At 54.9% G+C, this 13,767-nt stretch overlaps 6 protein-coding genes across 6 annotated transcripts; 3 read left to right on the top strand and 3 right to left on the bottom strand.

The window, feature by feature from the left end:
• Window positions 1-1,525: 1,525 nt before the first annotated feature.
• On the bottom strand, window positions 1,526-2,188 carry J7T54_003696 (uncharacterized protein; the record flags this gene model as incomplete). Its single annotated transcript, XM_051508161.1, has 1 exon — window positions 1,526-2,188. One exon carries the CDS (start codon window positions 2,186-2,188, stop codon window positions 1,526-1,528), a length of 663 nt encoding a protein of 220 aa, XP_051360630.1.
• Window positions 2,189-2,912: 724 nt separating this feature from the next.
• J7T54_003697 (uncharacterized protein) lies at window positions 2,913-4,220 on the bottom strand (the record flags this gene model as incomplete). Its single annotated transcript, XM_051508162.1, has 3 exons — window positions 2,913-3,965; window positions 4,013-4,146; window positions 4,193-4,220. The coding sequence occupies 3 exons, from the start codon at window positions 4,218-4,220 to the stop codon at window positions 2,913-2,915; spliced, it is 1,215 nt and encodes a 404-aa protein (XP_051360631.1).
• A 410-nt stretch (window positions 4,221-4,630) lies between these two features.
• On the top strand, window positions 4,631-6,118 carry J7T54_003698 (uncharacterized protein; the record flags this gene model as incomplete). The annotated part of the gene is made up of 3 exons (XM_051508163.1): window positions 4,631-4,769; window positions 5,090-5,239; window positions 5,286-6,118. The coding sequence occupies 3 exons, from the start codon at window positions 4,631-4,633 to the stop codon at window positions 6,116-6,118; spliced, it is 1,122 nt and encodes a 373-aa protein (XP_051360632.1).
• A 457-nt stretch (window positions 6,119-6,575) lies between these two features.
• J7T54_003699 (uncharacterized protein) lies at window positions 6,576-6,947 on the top strand (the record flags this gene model as incomplete). The annotated part of the gene is made up of 1 exon (XM_051508164.1): window positions 6,576-6,947. The coding sequence occupies one exon, from the start codon at window positions 6,576-6,578 to the stop codon at window positions 6,945-6,947; it is 372 nt and encodes a 123-aa protein (XP_051360633.1).
• A 1,724-nt stretch (window positions 6,948-8,671) lies between these two features.
• On the top strand, window positions 8,672-11,404 carry J7T54_003700 (uncharacterized protein; the record flags this gene model as incomplete). Its single annotated transcript, XM_051508165.1, has 1 exon — window positions 8,672-11,404. One exon carries the CDS (start codon window positions 8,672-8,674, stop codon window positions 11,402-11,404), a length of 2,733 nt encoding a protein of 910 aa, XP_051360634.1.
• A 329-nt stretch (window positions 11,405-11,733) lies between these two features.
• Window positions 11,734-13,587, bottom strand: J7T54_003701 (uncharacterized protein; the record flags this gene model as incomplete). The annotated part of the gene is made up of 3 exons (XM_051508166.1): window positions 11,734-11,886; window positions 11,949-13,464; window positions 13,520-13,587. The coding sequence occupies 3 exons, from the start codon at window positions 13,585-13,587 to the stop codon at window positions 11,734-11,736; spliced, it is 1,737 nt and encodes a 578-aa protein (XP_051360635.1).
• Between the last annotated feature and the right edge of the window lie 180 nt (window positions 13,588-13,767).

A 13,767-nucleotide genomic window follows, 5' to 3' on the forward strand; every position in this document is an offset into this window, starting at 1 on the left:
CCCCCCCCCCCCCCCCCCCCCCCCCCCCCCCCCCCCCCCCCCCCCCCCCCCCCCCCCCCCCCCCCCCCCCCCCCAACGAACAAGGCGCAGATAGAGCGGCGCGAGAGCGGTTCACGGCGTGTACGGAAAGCCAGGAGTGGCCAAGCCTTGTTGATCAAGGGCGGGCTAGAATCTGGCAACAGATTGTCGCCGACGTTGGCGCGTACTGCAGCTCAGGCAATGAGACACAAGCGTCACCTGCCCTGCAATGGTCGCCCCCGCGGTGAGCTGACACTTGGCTGGTCGTTGGCGGTGGTATGTTGTCCTAGGAAGTGCTCGATGCAATTTTACCAAATGTCGCCGACAGGATGAGCAGGTTCTGAGGGGAGAGCGATGTTTGGTTGGTGCAAAGATGAGGGATGTGTCGCCAGAAGAACAAGGGCTGGGTGAGGTCACTCAGGTGAGGTAGGGTCTTATTAATAGTAATGAGGTCGGCCTCTGACGCTGCCTGCCGTTGAACAATGAAGCAGACAGCAGCCAACGATGCGGACTGTCACACCTTGGTATTAGTCGTCGGCAGTACAGAGTACCACGCTTGTTGATAACGCGACAAATGCATAATGCCACTTCGTGGCTCTAGCTTTCGAAGCGCGACGCATTCCGTGTTAGCTCTGCGCTGGCCGACCAGACACCGCGCTGGTATTTAAGATTGCTTCACATGCCGCAGATACCCACAAGAGGGATCTTTATTGACTTGGAATGGGAATGCTTTGCTCGTAAAGGAGCGTTGCATTGTGGTACGTGCCGACCAGAGTCCGTGACAATGTGCACATGCCTCCAGTCTGTCACGGACTCGCGGCGGGCGGGGTCTTGCCGCCATTCGCGACGCTATATGTAAGTTAGACAAAAGTGGAATTCGTATGCCTTGTCCGGCCGGCTGGACCCGTGCGCCATTGTTCGAATCCAGCGCCCGGAATTGGCGGCTTTCTCTTACACAGAAGGCTGTCTGCCATCCACCATCACTTGACCTTAACCATACTACAAAGTTTAGTGCCTGTGTCGCGGTCCGAGGGCCCGGATTACGCGACTCCTACTGCTATTGGATCGACGGATATCTGCGAGGAATCGAGAATCTGGGTGAGCAATGGCTTACAACTTCAAGGGCGAATAACGCGGCGAAGTATAAACAAGAGGAGAGCGGGAAAATATGGCGGGAAAATATGCTCGGGGATATTGGCGGTATCACCAAAGAGAAGCTCAAGTTCCCTACAAGTCGCGGTCCCGCACAAAGATCCAAACCGAGGGAGCCCATCCCATCTGGGATCGGAGCAGATACAAGGACTTGTGGATGAGTAGCAATGGCGCCGCAGGACCATTTTGATGGGCAAAATCGCATAGCAAAGTTATGACTTGCCTTGCCACATGTGCCGTTACGTGAAATCGCTATCACTTTTGTTGACCATATCATCTCGACTGGAAGCCCATATCAGTCGCATCAGTCGTCGCTTTCCCGAGCCTGCAAGCGTGGAGGAAACTCGGAATACGCCTATCTATCCGTCCAAAGGGTAATACTCTTGCCCTCTTCCGGATGCCGGCCATCAAGTTGGCGCTTTCTTTCATTCGGCGGCGGGGCAGCCGGAAGCCACTGTGGGTGGACGGGATCGTCCATAGGATCAAAGTTGACAGTGCCCTCGCTCCTCTCTTCATCGTCGATAGGGATAGGATCGAAGTTTACCAGACAGATCTCACGAGCAGCACTTGCATCAGTGCCGCCCCAGCTGACATCGGCGTGGGGGTACATGAAAAGGGCGCCACGGTATATGTGGTCGAAAATGTCGCAAGGAGTATCCTCCAGGAGGAATAGAAGTCCCGGGAGCCTCTGGACTTCTCCAACCCGATCGCTGTAAGGCTCCTGTTTGCGGTTTGCACCGAGTCTGAGAGCGGCCATGTCATCACTGACTTCCAACCCAGGGTTCTGGAGGTTCTGCATCTCCTTTGCCGCAGTCACTTCTCGGATTGGATCCCAGATTGTGCCTCGAGCAGTCATCTCACCTCGAAAATGAATGACGCATTCCTCGGCGGCAGCGTTCGGGGGCAAGAGAAACTCGTACTGGAAATCTCGGCCATGGTGCGTGACATCTAGCGCCTCAGGGCCTCGCTTGAAATCATGGCCGTTGAAAGATTCGGGATTGATATCGGGGTTTACCATATAAGACACACACGATCTCAGAGAAGGAAGAGACGTTGGTCGGTCCGAACGGCTGGTCCAGCACATCCAAGCTGGATTGCCCGCGTGGTCTTTGAATAAGACGTTGCGAGGTACGACCTCAACCTTCATTCGCGCCATTCTGTCAACATAGCTGAGCTTCGGAGCGTCGAATGGAAATACATTGCCACGAGTATCATTCAAGGCGATTTGCGGGAACGCGAAACCTGAATTAGTGTGGGGTAGAAATGAAAGAGGTGAATGAATGGTTGATGATGTTGGTTCGCGGCGGAACGGGCACAAGGGCGTCGGAGACACTCTACATATCCTCGAGCGCGGCTTCTCGAGGACAATAGCTGCAATATATCACCAGGGACATGCCGCGTCGGACGAGGAGCGATAGCTTTGGCATAGTCAAATCATTGGCTTCTTTATTAGAACAGTGATGGGCTTCTAGACCAATAGCACTGTTCGGGGTATTCCAAAGGGCGAAAAAGATACTCAAAATTAACCGAAACTCCGCGCTCAAATTGAAGCATCCCAATCATAGAAATCGTTTGCTTCGTATCCCGGAATTCAGGCGCCGGCTTTGGGCCTGCACGTTTTCGGAACTTATGTCCGTTGTCCCTTCCAAGGACCCCATGGGCGACGAAGTTACCTCCACGTATTCCCAGGGTAGGCTTGCCGCTCGCTGCTGATGGTGGCGAGTGCCCCCTTGATCTTCGCGCTACTTGGACGTTGCAAGGTGGGACCACTCGGGGATGGCCTCGATCTGGGAGTACATAAACTTCTCCAGTTTGTTGGCGGACTTTGCATACGGTGTGCTTTCATTATTGTACTTGCGGCAGTTGTTGAACACGAGCTTGGCGTCCTTGATGAAATCCTCGGGAGTCAGGTATTGATCCTTTTCCAGCTTACTCTCCATTGTGCTGAAATCCATGGGCTCCTTGATGACGTCGTAGTAGTCGGCCACGTCATCGCGGTTGACAGGCACAAGGAACGGCCAGGCGGAGTTGTGGTTCTGCATGTCGTTCAAAAGGTGAAGGAGTTGGTTGTAGTTGGGTCCGTGGCGTGGCTGTCTGGCCAACGCGTCCATGTCAGGGGACCAGCCGGACGCGGCGATGGCCGGAATAGAGAGAGGGTCGATGGGCTTGACTCCGTTCTTCCATTCCTTAGGCGGCGCATGCACAATGTGTGATTTTGAGTAAGCCCGGATCTTGGCGAGGATGCACTCCTTTTGCTTCAGCAGCATGCGGCCCTGCTCAAGATAGCGGACCCGGGGTAGCATGGTGCACTGCATGATGGTGCCGCCCTCGTAATCCTTGATATAGCCCATCCATATCCTCTTCTCGAGCGTAATCTCCTTGGTGAACCCCTGCTTTTTGAAGTAGCCAATAGCGTAATTGTCCGCGTACGTCAAGAAGTGCATCACGTCGCTAGATGCTTTGACGTAGTCCTTGAGATGTGCCATGAGGTGTGCGCCATAGCCTTTGACTTGCTGGTCCGAGCTGATGGCGCAGAACACGATTTCGGCGAATTGGCGGCCCTTGAACGGTCGATACGTAATGCCGCCTATGACTTCGAGAGGCTTCTTGACAATGGCAATCGATCGATGTGTTCTGTCGTAAACGAGTCGCGCGATGTAATCTTTTGGCATCTTTGGTAGTTGCTTCTGGAAAATGCATTTGAGTCCAGTCAAGATGATGTGTGAGTCCTGCTCGCCGTCGTTGTTGACAACTCGAAATTCAATTTCCCCATTGCGCTCCTCGATAACTGCAGGCTGTTCCTGTCAGCGCAAGTCACTCATCGAATGATAGATATACAGACCTTTTCTGGGAATGGAATCCGCTTCAAGGGCTCCTTGCTCTTCTTGGCAGTTTGGGTGTCCTCGACGTCGCCATGCTTAACGCGTTTCGCCGCAGCAGGCGATTCGGGAGGCTCGGTAGCCTTGCGCTTACTGCCTGGAGACATTAGCATAATCGCGGAACCATGAATGAAAAGACTCACTTTCTGCCATGGGCTGGTCTAACTCCATGTCTACCAGTGGTTGATCTAGCTCCATGCCAGTCGGGATATGCGCGCGTACGTCGTGATGATGAGGACGTTGTTCTAATCGATGCGGTGATGCAGGAAGGTGGATCGGAGGTAGGAGTTCCGTGGGGTTCCACTTGGCGATGGCCGCCGGCTTACGTAATGTTAACACGTCGGCCCAAGTCCCCAGGCCGCGTTTCTCCACGCTAAACTGAACTTGGATCGTCCGAATTGGGGCCAGCGTTCACGTTGCAGCTACCTGTACGTACCCATCGTGAATTCGGAGCTCCAGTCAGCTCAACCTCACCACGCATCCGACTTCCACGGCCAGGCAGCAATTGTCCCAGTCAGCACCATTGTACTGACGCCTCCAACATAGCAAGGTCTCTCTATTCTGCTTCACCAAGCGTGCACATGGATTCCTCGCTGCACGAAGTCTGGCAAGCCGCTGCTGGCAGCCCCTTCCTGCCGACCATTGGAAAGAATACACAATTCCTCGTCGCCTTTATTCTCCTATTGATTGGCATCTCACTCACTGGTGTCTTTGCACTGAGTATGTTCTCGACTCACCACTCCAGTCGCAGTCTGCTAATCACCATAGACCGCTCCTTTACCAACGTGCCTCTCTTGGGCATTCCCGCATCTCTAGCCATTGCGTTCGTTGCCTCGCCCCGAACCATTCATACTATACTAACTGACATCATCAGGTACGGCACGGTATACATGTTCTGCGCGGTCGGAGTCTACGTCTAGATTACCCCCCCTTGAATCCGAGCTGGTGGGACGAGAAGGGCGTACCATAGCTGAACGAAGAAACGCATTTAGCGGTTGATTTCCTTTTTCGCGCCCGCAATACCCTCATTACGATGCCAGCCGAGACGCAGTCGATCTTCAAGGCCGTGGCCACGTCCACGCGGCCTCTATATCAACTTCTCAAATGTATTAACTTCACACCGAGGGTCCACGTCCAGATCACCCAGCAGGGGATCCGATTTGCGGCAGACCATGCCCGCGTAATGCAAGGTACGGCAGCAAGCAGCTTTCGGCCGTGCGAGTGCTGACTATAAAGGTGTTTCTTTCCTCGACTCGGCGCTGTTTCAAACGTACAGCGTCAATCTTCCAGTATCCGACGATGGCGAAGCCAACGAGCCTGTCAATTTCCAAATACCCCTTGCCTCTCTGTTAGAAGTTCTCCAGATTTTCGGCGCAGTCGATGTTGCAGCGCGGGCTCAAAAGGCTGATGCAGATCCGTACCGCAGCAACCTGCGAAACTATCGTCCCGATGCTTTCAGCAATCAGACCCTTGGGCTGGCGGGGACCTGCACACTCCTCTACGCCGAGGAGGGCGACTCCTTCAAGGTGACGATTGAAGAGTCTGGTGTCAAAACGACGGCGGCACTGACCACATATGTGCCCGAAATTCCCGAGGAGATACCATTCGACCGCAACGACATGGCTTTCAAGATCATCATGCCATCGCGATCGCTATTGGACTCCTTTGCGGAAATTTCGCCCACGGCCCCCACGAAACTCGTCATTACTACATCCAAGTCGGCGCCTTTTCTTACCCTGGCCGGCCTAGGCGATCTCGGCAGCTCCGCTGTTGACTTTGCACGGGGTCGCGAGATTATGGAAACCTTCAGTATACAAGAACGTTGGTCACAGAGCTTCAAATTTGACTTTATTAAGAACTCAACGGAGGCAATGCGCATTGCGAGCAAGGTCAGTCTAAGAGGTGATCGGCAGGGAGTCCTCAACCTGCAGCTCATGGTGGTCACGGAAGGCGATAAACAATGTTTTCTTGATTTCCGTTTCGTGCCATTTGTGCAGTACGAAGATGATGAGGAAGGCGATGGGGCTGGGGGGCAGGGAGAGGGAGGCGACCTGGAGATGTCAGATTGATGGCATCAAAGGCAAGATTACTACAATACTCCCTTCCATTGCATCTTTGTCTCCTGTTTGAGGCCAGCATTTACCACTCCAACAAATGAGCATTGTCTTTAGGGCATAATTCTTCACCAATCGCCCCGATGCGTATGCATGTCTCGAGCCAATGGTCAGTCCATGCCAAATGATTGGCCTCCGCTACCTGGCGCTGAAACATAGTATCGTCAGCCCGACTCTGCAACGCCTCACACAACCCTCGGAATGCTTGAGACAGACAGCCCATGCTCACGACCAGCCGCCTCCTGGCCAACCCCTCAGACAAAGCGGGACGTTGGAATGTAGCCAGACATGGGACACGACAACGTTCATTCTATGGTATAAGTAGTTTTCGCCTCTGACCGGACGGCTTTCTCTGGTTTGTATCTTCTTGGCATACTTCTCAATCTCACTCCATCAAATCAAGCAGTACATCATGCACAACTTCTCCTCCACTACAGCCTTTAACCGTTCCGACAGGGTGAAGCCAACTCTCAAAGCAGACCGCCGAGCAGGCAAGCAGAGCAAGAAACCCAGCCGTCCCAAGAGGTTCTTCAGATCTGTACACAAACTTCTGGGTATGTGCTGGGGCGGAAATATCAACAACAAGAAGATTACTAGGGAAGCCCGACAGAAGGCACAAGAGAAGGAGCAGTTGCTGCTGGACGAGGACAGCGATGCGGGAGAGGACTGGGACGAGGATGAGGTGTTGATGGGCGTCGATGGAGATGATAGAGGGAGGTACAGAATTGCGAGTGTCGATGTCGGAAGGGCGAGACAGGTGTCTGGGTGGAAGGCTGGGATATGAGGGGGGATCGGGCGACGGTGTGCAAGCTGGACTTGTGCGCCGAATAAAGAAAGAAGATCTTGGTGGTTCAAAGTCCGTTTCGATGACACTTTCGCGTTACGTCGTGAGCCTTCTGCCTAACATTTTAGCCCCTTTTACCCTGCTTCAACTCCCTTTGTCTTGACCGAGGATCAATGCTTCATTCCATATACAACAGTGCCTGCATACCCTTTTTCGATCAACATCGTAATGCAAATGTCTCCAACGCAAGAAGAGACCTTTATGTCTTGTAGGGAGTCAAACGGCGGTTTTCCTGCCGCGGACCCCGCGTCCGAGCTCGAGGTCATGACACGCCCTTTTACGGGGAACAATCGCCAGCACTCTTCCGGCTTGATCAGCGTTCTGCGGCCACGTGCATTGAAAATTCGACTCTATAGACTTGCAAATGTCGGCGCGGGTGCAAATTCGCGTGCTGCAACCTTGAAACAGCTCCCACATTTCGATTTCTTGTTACTTCAAAGACAGCCAAGATCAACACACACTCATGGTGCGATCCGCGCCGGGAGACGCTAGACTATCGGTCCCCCCGGCACCGCGCGCATCGTGAGTCGCGACTCCAGTCCCTGAGTCCTGGACGGCGGCTATGCTACAAGCTCGACTCGGGGATGGACGCTGAGCCTGAACAGCCAAGCCAAAACGGATGGACTCGCACCTTCAAAAATATCCCAAACCAAAGCCCGTCGTGAGCACTGCGCATGCCGACCACGAGGATGTCGTCGATCAAGGGATTGAGTGTCAGTGACGACAACGTCGATCTACGGAGTTGGGGCCCTTCCTGGCAGGGATCCTCCCCAGCTGCTGGCTGTCACCATCCAATCATTCACTGCGCTGCTGGGCGAGTCACGTCACAACATGGAGTGGAGGATGTACATCCCTGTCGGCATTGGGAGACCCTTGGATCCATCGAGAGGAAACATCACCGGATGGATCCCTTGGTCAAAGTCGTCCAAGGGTACGCAAGAATTAGTCGGTGCTGTAAGCTGTTGCTTGTGCTCAGTCATCCAAGGCGTATACTGTAGTAGGTGAAGCCTCGCATCTTTGACGATCTCCCTGCGGCGCTAAACAAGAGTCCGCTATGTCTTTTGTGCTTTTCTCGGGTCCGCCGCACCAGGCCGCCAAACAGGAATCAGCGATATCAGTTGGTGGGATTCGATGCGGTATGCGAACCGCCGGCCGATTCCTACGAGCTTCGTACTTTCCAGGGTCCTTCGGCACTCATCTCACCTAGAGGGTCTCTGCCCATCTCTGGCTTCTGGCAGGCTGTGCTATGCTGGTCCCTGATGTCTTTCCGCGCTGACCAGGAATCGTCATTTCTCCTTCCTGTTTCAGGATCCCATGTTAAGTCTGGCGTCTTCTTCAAAGCCATTGACCTTTTCCTATCAGCACATTTTAACTGGATTTTGTTCAGCCAAGGTGAAGAATCTATTTCGTGAACATCTTTTTGTTGGCCGCCACAGAAAACGCCTAGGAACGAGATCCTCGACTCGAGCACTAGACAAAGACATTCTTTGTTCGTGAACACCCGAACAACAAAACCTGATCTATTTGTCCTGGGGCTGTTCGACATATGATCTATCAAACGAAACATTCGCGCGAGCATCATTTTCACGGACTCGAAGTTCCTTCTCGCCCTTACACCGGGATACAAAGATACAGGGTACCCAAAACCACAAACCCAGACCACAATGGCAGCAGCAACAACATCGACATTCTCTCTCCGCAAGCTCATCCAGACAAAGCTTCACCAAGAAGATGACGACGCTTTCCAAGAGGAGGACAGTGCGTCATTCTTCAACGATGACCAGAAGAACCCCATCAAGCGCCGTCTGACCACATGGCTGCCCCCACCGGCGCGACGATCCTCGACGTCTGGCGGCACAGCTCCCGTTTCCGCTCACGGCCGGAGCAACTCAGACCTCCAGCGTGCGCCTTCGCCACTACCCAGCGCCAATGGCTCATCACATCAGCGCAAGCCGTCCGAGGCATCTAATGCCTTCAGCAATGCAGGGGCGCCCTCCAATTCTAATCTCAGCTCGGCGTCCGCGCTGGATTCAGCCCTGGCCAAGCTGGACGCCGCTAAGCGGCAGGACCCTGACAAGAGGACCCTGAATGACGCGCCCCCATCAACAACTTCCCATGCAAGGTCGCGCTCCGAAGCCAGTGCTAAACCGGGCAGCCTGAACTGCCATGTGAACTACTTTGTGCTTCCTCAAACCAATGTTTCTTCTGCTGTTCCGGTTGCCGTTCCCGACAAGAAGCAGAACAAGGCTCAACCGACGACATTCCTGGCCAGTCCTACACATTCGTCGGTGTTCGACTCCTCTTCATCACACCGAGGATCAGCGGACAACTCAGCTGTACCGACCAGGAACAACGACAACAATTTGGACACAAAGGTTGCAAGCACACCGGACACAACTCTGCCAACTGTGAGCCTTGACCAACCAAGCACCGAGGGCAAACGCGACATGGAAACCCAGCTTTTGAAGGATTGGTCGGATGGCGTCCGCGAGCTCATTCGCGAGACAGACCAGGCCTTTGATAGTGTTGGCAATGACCTTGTTGGCGCTGGGCTCGACATCAACCCCCTCGTCAAGTCACAAGACCTCTCATCACGCTCAGATCCAGATCTCTCCCTAGCACCGAGGCCGCTGGCTCTAATGAACAGCAACAAAGGGGATCACATCAAATGCGGACCCAAGGCTGAGGCGCCTCTTGAGATCACCCCTCGCCGCGGCTCCCGCCGAGACTCGGTGCTCATGGCTGAGCGCCGCAAGTCGCGATCAGTTCCACCACCGATCCAGGTTCGGAAGTCATCACCCCCACCACCAGGTCAAACATCAGCGCGACAGCAAGGGTCCTCGGCACCTCGCTCAGCCCGTGAGCCTACCAAAACACCAAAGACTGCCGACAGCACCAAGAGCAGCAGCCATGGGCATTTATTGAAGCCTTCGCTTTCCATTCGTAAACCTCTAGCGCAGCATAGCCAGTCACACGCAAACGTCAACGCACCGCAACGTCGGCCATCCAAGGCGACAAGGTGGGCGCTCCCCGAAAACGTCACCGAGCTACTCACAGGGAGCGTTTTTAAACGACATGAGATAGAGGAGATCTTGACGGAGGAGCAACTTGAGCGAGTTAACAAGGAGCGTGCAGAGGCCCAACGCAAAGCGAGCCTCAGGCCTACGGTCCCTCCAAAGGACACGCAGATGAACTACAGTGGCCGAAAGCCTCCCAAACCTAAACCGATCTCCAAAGATGACGCAGAGGAGCCGGCCAAAGAAACGCTTTCCAAAAACCCAGAGGAGGAGTCAAAGCCAGCTATTCCCCCTCGTGCGGACCGCCGCTCCCAGGGTCATCAGAAGAACGCTTCAGAGGGCAGCATCGCCAAATCGATCAATGGACAGCCCGATTCTCCAGCAAATCCATTCTTCACGTCAGAGCCAGCTTTGGCAACGGTGGACGACAAGGCCACATCCACCCATGAAGAAGACAAACCACCGATCCCCGCCAAGAACATGGAAAGTCGTCGTCGCCGTTGGACCAACATCGTGGAGACAGAGCCTGAGCTGTCCAGCGCAGAAGAGGCCGACGACGAAGAGGATGAGAACGACGGTCTGGCTACTTTTGATTTCCTCGGATCTCCATCCCCCATGACTCAAATGTCCGAGTTTCCCATGCCGCCCCCGAAGCACCCGAAGCGAAACACACCTCCGCCCTGCGCGGAGCTCCCCAATATCCCACCAGGCAAGAAGCGCAAAAATATCACGCCGACGCTCAAAGCGGAGGAAGACGACGAGTTTTATTACCTCAAGAGCACGCCTTACACACTGACCGTATCAAGTTTCCGCCATGGTCCCATTGCCTTTGCCAAGAGTGACCTCGGTCGCGGTGCCAAGACCATGGACGAGACGCTCGATTGGACAGCCTTCCAGATGGCCATCCTCGGCGCGGGTGAAATCCTCCCGGACCTGTATGATGAGGGCGACGCCAGGTATGCGGATGACCTCCGGGATTGGTTTGCCGATTTCGGCTTTGAGACACACGGGCAGCTGGTCCCAGGAGCGTGCCCTCCCAGCCCGCCATCGTCAAGCCGCAGCTCAATCTCCTCTGTCGAGGGTGATCTGCCCGAGGCCGACTACGATACCACAAAGTTCTTCCGGGGGAAGGGCCTCAAGCGGTGGACCATGGAAGGCAAGCCCAAAGACGGCAGTGTCTCGACTGGTGCCACGCACAAGCGCAACGACAGCAGTTCACCAGTGACTCTGGTAGTCGATGAAGACGACAAGGTGGCCGCGAAGCAGCACGAGGAAGAGGCCGTCAAGAAGGGCGGCCTATCGTACAACCTGCAGCACGACTTGGGCGATTTCCTCAAGTGGGAGGCCCAGCACATGGGTGGATTCTACGGCGCTCACTGAGCCCAGCGTGGTGTTTCCTTTGTTGTACCCATTTGAGTAAGGAGTTTGGTGTCGTGTTTTGGGCACGGGGCTCGGGTGCCCCAGGCTGAGCCTTTGGAGTATTTATTAGTATGTATGTAGACGATATCATGAATTATCAGGACTACCATCCTACAACAAGCACACACGGCAGCCCTTTTCGTTAGCACTTCTACCCAAGTAGAGAGATGATGAAAACGCCACACTGGCAAAACGCACTTTGAACTTCATGATCGCATTACTACTATCTAGCAAAAAGAAGGCCTTTTGCATGCCAGGCAGCCCCGACGCCCTGCTCCGCAACGCCGATCTTACCGGCCCATGCGGATGACGCCGGCCGCCGCCAGCTTCTGTACCTTTGTCCGGACAATGGGGTTGCGCATGTGCTCCTGAAGAGCTTTGGGGTCGCTCTGCGCTTGCTGCAAAATGCTCTGCATGACGGGGTCCTGCATGATGGCCATGATCTGGGAATGTGGTTAGAAACTGTCCATCTTCCGTCAAAAGAAGTGTCCAAGGAAGAACTTACATCAGGATCCTGCTGGAGCCTCTCCTTAGTCTGCTCCTCCGTCTCATTGTCACGGGCCGAATACATGGCCGAGAAGGCCTTTTGCTGCTGGTTCTCAATCTCGCGGGCGTTGGCGTTGTTGTGGTGCTCCATGTCGACCATCTGTGCATCAGTGCAGGCATCGACGCAGTCCGAGTACTTGCGCATGCCAAAGTAGGCCTGGGCCTTGCGGATGTACGCGCGGATGAACTTGGGGTCCTTCTTGATGGCGAGGTTGCAGTCCTCGACGGCGCTGGGGAACTCAAAGAGCTTGATGAAGGCGGCGGCGCGGTTGCTGTAGCCGCGCGGATCCTCGGGCGCGCGCTTGACCATCTCCGAGTAGGATTCAACGGCGCCGGGGAAGTCGTTCTCCTTGAACTTCTTGTTGCCCTCCTCGCGGGCCTGCTCAGCCTTCTCCGGATCCACGTAGGCCTTCTTAGCGGCCTCGACATTGGTCTTCTCGACCGCGCGGAGCTTGGTCAGGACGTCTGGTGTGCGGTGCTCCATGAGAGACTTCTTGTAGTTGTCAATGGCGCTGGCGTAGTCGCCCTTGCGCTCGTACGCGGTGCCGATGCGGGCATAGCTCTTGGCGATGAGCTTGAAGTCGGCGTAGATCTCACGACCCTCCTCAATGGCCTTGTTACACGCCTCGATACAGGCATCGTAGTCACCCTTTTCGAACTGCGCGGCACCCAGATTGTTGAGGTACGTGATGTCCTTGAACGTCTCCCACGCCTTGGTGTAGTGGGCAATCGCCTCGTCAAAGTTGCGCTTCTTGTACTGCTCGGTGCCGAGCGCCTTCTCCTTGTCGGCAGCCTCCTTGAGCTTCTTCTTCTCAATAGCCTCCTCGTCTTCCGGCTCGGGCTCGGGTGCAGGCTCGGGGGCCTTCTTGGGCGCAGAAGGCTTGGGCTGCGATGGCGCATCGCCCGTGGGCATCTCGTAGGCACCCTCGGGGGCTGAGTCGCGAGCCTCCATGTCGACACCCATGGCCACGCCCATAACCTGAATCATGCGCGGGTCGCTGAAGATATCGGACATTTCGTTCATGTCGCCCTGCTGCAGCTTCTGCACCTTGGTCATGAAGGACGGGTCGCTCAAGTACGAGGCAGTCTTGGGGTTGCTGGCCAGCTTGCTGATCAGATTGGGGTCCTTGAACATATTTCCGATGCCGCCCATCGGATCCCCTCCCATGCCACCACCAGCCTCCTGCTGCATGGCCTTCTCGACAGATGCCAGCCCGCTCTTGAGCGAAGCGTTGTTGGCATCGTGCTTGAGGCCCTCTGTGTAAGCGTCATTGGCGCCAAGGAGATCGCCCTTTCCATGCAGGGCGGCACCTTTGCGGCCCCAGCCCTTGGCCCAGTCGGGCTTGATTGCGGTGGTCTTGTCGGCATCGCTCAGGGCGCTGTCCCAGTCACGTTTTGAGGCGTATGCGGCAGAGCGGTTGGAGTAGAGGACGTGGTTTTCGGGCTGAATCGCAATGGCTTCGGTGAATTTGGCACTGTTCTAGGTCAGTATTGGGCACCAGGGAAGAGATGTCCGGATGGTGAGCGTACATGGCCTCGTCGAAGTTCTTCTCGGCAATGGCCTTGTTGCCAGCTGCCTTGAGCTCGTCGGCTGACATGTTTGTTGGCTTTGTGTGTCTGTTTGTTTCTGCGTGTAGGTTTGTCTGGAAACTACAAGGGGTATCAAATGCTAAAATGGAGGATCGTAGACTTTGTGAGTACGCAAACAGGCGGGATCTTTAAAGTTTCTAGTTCAACGTGAACTTCTAATACTGGCACTCTGATGGATTGACGACGAA

The sequence above is a fragment of the Emericellopsis cladophorae genome, assembly GCF_022114955.1.
Source record: "Emericellopsis cladophorae strain MUM 19.33 chromosome Unknown NODE_41_length_209042_cov_117_554763, whole genome shotgun sequence".
Classification (NCBI taxonomy): Eukaryota; Fungi; Ascomycota; class Sordariomycetes; order Hypocreales; family Bionectriaceae; genus Emericellopsis; species Emericellopsis cladophorae.